The sequence below is a fragment of the Rhopilema esculentum genome, chromosome 15 (genome assembly GCF_057945365.1).
Source record: "Rhopilema esculentum isolate cy_ngs chromosome 15, ASM5794536v1, whole genome shotgun sequence".
NCBI lineage: Eukaryota > Metazoa > Cnidaria > Scyphozoa > Rhizostomeae > Rhizostomatidae > Rhopilema > Rhopilema esculentum.
Genome location: NC_142829.1, coordinates 6,028,880 through 6,035,912, shown reverse-complemented (window position 1 = coordinate 6,035,912; position 7,033 = coordinate 6,028,880). Strand labels below are relative to the sequence as shown.

The 7,033-nt window shown below is 35.7% G+C and overlaps 1 protein-coding gene across 1 annotated transcript; it reads right to left on the bottom strand.

Annotated features, from left to right (window-relative positions):
- Positions 1-1,233: 1,233 nt before the first annotated feature.
- LOC135685697 (dehydrodolichyl diphosphate synthase complex subunit nus1) lies at positions 1,234-6,388 on the bottom strand. Its single transcript, XM_065201709.2, has 5 exons — positions 5,972-6,388; positions 4,748-4,879; positions 4,064-4,216; positions 3,363-3,462; positions 1,234-2,191 (listed from the first exon to the last, which is right to left on the bottom strand). Exons 1-5 carry the CDS (start codon positions 6,318-6,320, stop codon positions 2,101-2,103), a joined length of 825 nt encoding a protein of 274 aa, XP_065057781.2. The 5' UTR covers positions 6,321-6,388; the 3' UTR covers positions 1,234-2,100.
- Between the last annotated feature and the right edge of the window lie 645 nt (positions 6,389-7,033).

Below are 7,033 nucleotides of genomic sequence, written 5' to 3'. Positions count from 1 at the left end.
GCAGGGACAAGGAATTGTGCTTGTCGAACTCCAAAATTTTTGTCTCAAATTAACTTGGCTAACCCTAAAAACTGCTTCTGGTCAGACAAGTAAGAGCTACCCAAGAAGCTGTCACTGCCGCAAGAAAGGAACCAAAGATTAAGATCTTTTTAGTTTCATAGAACAAGTCGTAATCAACTGTCTCGGACGCCTTTTCAGATACCGTAAATCCTCAAATTGGCCTCCCACTCGAAAAAGCTCCCCCTTCGAATAAGCCCCCACCCTAGAACTACAAATTGTCAATAGCCCCCCCCCTCTCGAATAAGCCCCCACTGCTACTGTAAATTCTCGAACTGGACCCCTCCATTTTATGATTTCTGCCACCTGAGGTTGCCTATGGCGTTTTATTGAATTACCACAACAAATTCATGTCTACAATAATTTTATAAGCCCCCCATTCATATAAGCCCCCCTCGAATAAGCCCCCATCCAAAAATATCAAAAATAAACAAGCCCCCAGGGGGCTAATTCGAGGATTTGCGGTATATGTACAATGTAATTGAAGTGAATCTTGCACTTCAAATGCAAACAGGGTAAGCTTCTGACAGCTCTTTAGATTACAGAAAAAAAAATTTGTAGGGGGTTTAAGTGCATCCAAACTTGTAGAAAACGGGAGAAGACCCCACATGAAAAATTTTGCTTTAAGAACAAAGGGTTTATAGCACGAATAATAGGCATGTTTCCTAATTTTGTAAGGCCTAAAACTTGCCTATAAGCCCTGATTGACTAGTTTACATATAACAAAAAACAAACAAACAATCTTTTGGTGGTACAAAACTTGTAAATAGCTTTAAAAAAAGCAAACATTTAGTAAACTAAAGCTTTAGTTTACTAAATGTTTGTTTTTTTCAAAGCTATTTAAAAAACAAACACTTAAAGAATATTCATCACTTACATTAGCTTATGCGTTTAAAAAACGTCATTTACAAAATTGAAAGTCTAGCATTTGAACCTACAGGTCAGAATGAACTTGATTCAACTACTTGATTGTTTTGAGCAATCAGGCACTTGTTCTTTAACAGCGAAGGCTGGGGTTACAGGGGCAAAACTGGGTCTTAAAACAAATAATCTATTCTGACTTCTGGGCCTGACCTGTTGCTATGAAATAAAATGTACTTTATGGTGCGCAATACAGAGCTAAGTATTGTGATTCATAAGAAGAGATAAAGATTCAATAAATAAGCAGAGACAGACTTTAAAATCAAACTGGGTTTGATTGACAATAAGTTGTACGAATTCACTTACACTGATTGTGGTCATTTTAAACTAGTTGCAAATTGTCAGCATATCAATACATTTTTTCCACATACATAGATGAGCTCGACTTACAAAAGAAAAGGTAACTTTTTAGTGCATATGGTAAATTCCATTTCGAGTTTGGCTGAAGAAGTTCCTTGATGGTAGCAAATAAAGTTGCTTATTACACTGCAAGCTTCAAATCTAGCCCTTGGCATCCATCCCTTAAAATATCCCATTAAAACTGCTTCTGTTTGACTGGCACCTTCTACTTATATACAATATACTGTCATAAAGCGTAGTCTATATTAAATTCTTTAAGATGGGGATTTGCAATATCATGCCTTATAGCTACAGATCTAAAAAAATACAACTTTTGGCTAATGACGCTAACTGTCTTTGAACCTTTCAACCAATAGTCACAGAGACAATAGTGTTTTTTCTAGAAGCATCAGGGTGATGGTACGGTACCTAAAAAGCTATGGTATCTGAATTTATGAAAAAAATCTTTGTATTATCTCAAATATTGGAATCATTCTGAGAGGCTGTCAAGTGAATTTTCTGGTATACAATGAACTTGTTCCAACGATGCCCTTCTTTGTCATTTAAATAAGTTTCTATTATTTTGAACTAAAGAAAGATCACTTTAGATGAAATCCTAAAGTCTTAATTACACATGATTAAATATCTAATCTAATAATACAAAATTCTAACCTCTCCAGAAACAAAGCTTACTGTATAAAGCGTTACCAATCTATAAGTCGAAAGCTCCATATTTCTTAACTGGATGTCGCATAGTTAAGAGTTTGTAATAAACTAGAGGAATCACTTCCCAAATCTTTGTTCACATTTGGAAAATCTCCTCAGGCATGTAACAAAATCATCAACATGAATATTTCTGCAGCTTTCCAAGGATCTAAAAAGTACATGGCTATATTAGCTTGAGGGTTTAAACTTATATTATAACAATTGGCAAGGAAGATAAGAGTAACTGCTAGTCTAATATTGTATTGCAGCATAAAGGGCTGCAATCCTTATCCACCGGGCATGAAACAACTTTATGACTTATTTAACTAAAAAAACTTTCTTGACATTGTTCATTACAATACTGATTATAAGTTCATGAAATCTGATTACATTATTTCACACTAGAACAGGTGAGAAACTGTATAGGCCTAGATGAAAGGGGCCAGGCGTTTTTTGGTGTGAACTTTCGAAAGGCCAAAGATAGACCATCTACACAGAACAATTTCACAGCCCTATGCAAATGCAAAACTGAGGTAAATACAATGGAATGGAATCTAAGCACATAGCATCACGTGTTTTATGGCTAGCAGATATTGGCTTTGGCACACTAACACTACTGTCAGCATCCAAAGGTCTGTGTGACTTAAAGCATAGGAGTACAGGCATCAATAGTTTGCAAACAGATACTAAGACTAGTACCTTTAGCACCACTATGCCTCGCCACTGCAAGATTGTTCATACATGACATGATAAGAGTCACTGTCCAACTGATAAATTTGTTGAAAATAATATATTTCTATGTTATGTTGTGACATGCTTTAGCTCTAGAGGTATTGGTTCTTTAGAGTGTTTGACATTATCTTCAAAAAAAGTTGTCTGTCAATTTGACAGTCCAGTCTGCATTCCTTGTAGTGCCAGGGGAAGATCTCCTCTTCACCACTATATCACCTTCCACCTCCACTTGTGCTATATCTTTGTGAAAGCTTCTCTGGTGTCAGTTTTTTATCAAATCATTGATCAAGTTTTTAAAATATCACTATGTGTTGCAAAGAAATCTCTAAAAAAGAGGGGGTATTAAGCATTGTAGCCCCTATCCCTCCCTCCTGCTCCTGAGGGTGTAGCTCCTATCCTCCCTCCTGCTCCAGCCAGATTTTTCTCTGGACCCACACCTCAAATACCCCAGAATTTACAGCATAATGGACTTCTGTACCAAATCAAGTAATGCAAACTGGCTGTCAGTTTCAATATGAAAACCTTTTTAATTAATATACTTAATTCAATTTCTTCAAAGAGGAGTATTGAATAGTTATGACTAAGTTGAAATAAAGTAAAACTCTTACACGATTTCTGTTAATCTCATTTGCCATGGAAGGCAGCCATCAAGAAACTGTATTGAACCAAACTGGATTGCTAAATCTGGGTCAGGAAGACCTTTGATGGCTGTAAAGTTGGTTAGAAAAAGTCTTTATAAGTAAAATTATACATGTACATAAAATGTTTGCTTTTTTCAAAGCCATTTTCAAATTCTGTACTGCAAAAAATTGTAGACATATACAAATAGCAATACAGAAATAACAAATAGAAAAGAACAGTTTAGCAGGTCTTAAAATAAGGTAAGTGATAGTTGCATATCTGTCATTGAGAATAATACAGGAAAATTCAATATAAAGCATCTGAAAATTCCAAGTGGCTTGATTGCTTTCCAGATATTATGAATGAATATCAGAAAAACCTACTGCTGGCATATAATCTTTTCCAACAAGAAAATGGGGAACTATAAACAACTTTCTATTGAAAAATATCCTACACAACAAAAGGAATGACCTTGAAGGTGACCTGTATAATGAGGTCAGAATTTCCTCTCAGTATCCAGCAGAACATATATTGACCGTTACTAAAACAGTTCTCTCAGCATCAAAATATACATATAAAATAGGGATATTTTCAAAATAAGAATAGTGGAGCAATTTTGCTAAAATATGAATATTTTCAAAAAAATATGAACTTAGGGAAAATTGGTTCATAAAATGCTGCTACACACCATTCAACTTTGAATTAATTAGTGAAGAATCTATGTCGCTATCATCTATCAGCTGTGAGTCAATTTGCTCAAGGATTTGCTTTGAAACATCTACTATATCTTTTCGACAGTCATCTTCTGAAATGACTTGAACACAAACTCCAGTTGTGTGAACTAAAAACAGAAACACAATCACATATCAGATGCTCAATTATCGAATGCAAACAAAACAATGCTTAAAACAAAACAAATAACATAACAGGCACAAGGATGCCTCAATGGTTAGGGTCTGTGCTTCAAGTCCCTAACATCAACAAACTTTTTTTCAGAGTGAGGAGAGTCACCAGCTCTTTATGGAATAGGTCACCAGCTGGTATAGGAATCAGGAGGTGGAAGGACCAGGACCCTGCCAAATAAACATAGCTTTTCAGTGTCCTAAAACTATCTTTGGCAGCTAGCTAGCAAAAATACCATACAATACAATGCTAACCCAAAGTAGCAAAAAGCAACTCGGTTTTCAATCACAAATATAAAAATCATAGCAGAGTTAAAAATCAAAGTTAAATTGCGTGGCTGCTCCTTATTACAAACTTTGTGATACAATTTGCAATATGACATAAATACATACAGTTATTTGCATTTGTTCTTCTATATTTCAACTCTCAAAAGTACAAGAAACAATACAAAACAGACTTTAATACATACCATATCCATTGCCATATGATGAGGAACTATCTTTGAATATCAAACTATATTTTACAAAATCATCTCCCAGTAATGTCTTCAACTTCCGCAATACTTGGCTTTTTATTTCATCTTGGCAGAGCAGCAGATTGCCTAAAAAATAAAAAACATGAAAAATAGCAACAGCCGAGAAGCTTAACTATTTGCCAGTTGGCAGAAGATGGACAATTTTGACAAGATCAACAGATTTGCAGATTACCTCTGATGCAGATTTGCAAAAATTAATCACAGTTGTACCAGGTATACATCTTGGGTGCAGAATTGCTATGCTCTGTAGACTGGGCTATTTGCTTCAAAAATTTCATGTACTAGACTGGAAAGTGTAAACTTCTTGTCAAGATTTTTAGCACACCATACATCTTTCATGATAATTGCCTGCACAGAAACTCATTCTCCTGATTGTTTCAACTAATGGGACTGGTAAAAAAACAAGTTTATACTTCAACTGTATTTTTCATCTTTAAATGATATTGCTAGTTATGTTGACCATTTGCCCAGACTGGAAACTTTGTTTCTTGCCCAGGCAAGTTCATGCGACTTACTGCATGACGGCGCACCTGAAATCATGCACTTTCAAGAAATTTTTATGATTAATAATGTGAAATGTATTCAAGAGGGACTTTGCACGGCCAATATGCAAAAGTGCACGGATGGAAAATTTGAGTGCGCAGGCAATATATCGAGGGCGTGCAACAAAGTTTTCAGTCTGGCCTAGCAGAAATTGAGTTTTCTGGTTGTGGGGCAAGCACTGTGAATGGAAAAATTCTAGGACTAATTAGCTTTAAGAAGATTGTAATATTTGCATAATTAGATAAGCAGAGGATATCTTACCAACAACATTTTGTAAAATACACAGCAGTTGAAATATATGCTTCATAGTTCACCATTATGACAATGCTCACAGCTTTGCCAAGGATTTAAGTTATATTAACTGGCGAAAACTGTAAAATAATCTTTATTATCAACATAAATATGTATTTTCTGTGAACATCGGTCAGGATAACAAATAAAATCCTTCACTTTTTTGTATGTCAGTACGTCAAATTGTGCTGATGATAAAAGCAAATTTATCCCTTATTAATAACATACTGACCAATTCATTATGTCGTGCTTCAAACAATTCGTGACGTATCTAGCACATAACATATTTTGATTTAACAAAAACGAAAGAGAAAATATACTAACCTTTCTTGTCATACAAAGTGACGTATAATGTCCCGCAGCAGACACTCCAGGTCACAAAATTTGCTAAACTTTCTGTTGAAATATCATTTTCATTCGTAAGTACGATTACTGTATGCTTTGGGATTTTCGTCAACATTCTAGCTGCATGACGCAATGTTTTGACTTCCCTCCAACAGTTGTTATATCTATTGGCGAGAGGGCCTAACTCTGTTGCTGCCACGTACCACCTTTTTACACTGCTCCAGAATGACACTGATTTTGACATCAACCATAATACATTGTGAATAAAGAATAAAATAATTCTATAAAACAGTTTTGGGCACAACTCTAGTATGACATAGCTTCCCATCTTTGTTTTTTCATCATACAGAGTTACAAAGTTTTTCGAGGTCGGGTGGTGCGGAGCGCCGTAATATAGGGCAGCGGTAATATGGAGCAGTGACTGTTGCCGTAAAATGGGGAAGTCATCAGAAAAGGCTTTAAACGCGTGTTTTAGTCTTTTTCCACTACATTTAACGATAGATCTTCGAAATAAAGTCTATCAAATGAAATATCTCCCAGAGTTTTATCGATTTACTCCTTTAAACTTTCAAAAAATCTATCTTCGACACTCTAGCTCATTTAGGCCCATCTTTCTTTTGTTTCCTCCACGAATATGAGGTTCATCCGCGCGTCTTACTAACACATTCGCGCGAATATATGACTTCAGTGCAGTAAGATGGAGAAGTACTTTATAAAACACGTAAAACCTTTCAAAATAAAAGCAACAGTAGCAAATTTATTAGCCTGCCACATAATTACGATACTTGTTGCAAAATTTCAACCAATATATGCGTCTTCTTCGTGTGTTTTGGTAATGGTTCTCCCAGCGCCGTAATATGGGGCAGTCGGTTGCAACACCCCCTGTTAGAATCCAAACTTGATTCATTTTACGCAAAATTTGTCAAAACACAGATTTCATTGCCATTCCATGCATGATATTGGCCAAAATCACTATATTTTCAATGGGAGAGTCATGTTCTCCCAGCGCCGTAATATGGGGCAGTCGGTTGCAACGCCCCC

What these genes read in the sequence shown, in the direction of transcription:
- LOC135685697 (XM_065201709.2), bottom strand. Translation starts at nt 6,320, where the DNA reads ATGGGAAGCTATGTCATACTAGAGTTGTGCCCAAAACTGTTTTATAGA. An exon ending in CACTTTGTATGACAAGAAAG is followed by an intron (nt 4,880 to 5,971) that starts GTTAGTATATTT and finishes TTTATTTTTTAG; the next exon opens with GCAATCTGCTGCTCTGCCAA. An exon ending in AATTAATTCAAAGTTGAATG is followed by an intron (nt 3,463 to 4,063) that starts GTGTGTAGCAGC and finishes CCAACTTTACAG; the next exon opens with CCATCAAAGGTCTTCCTGAC.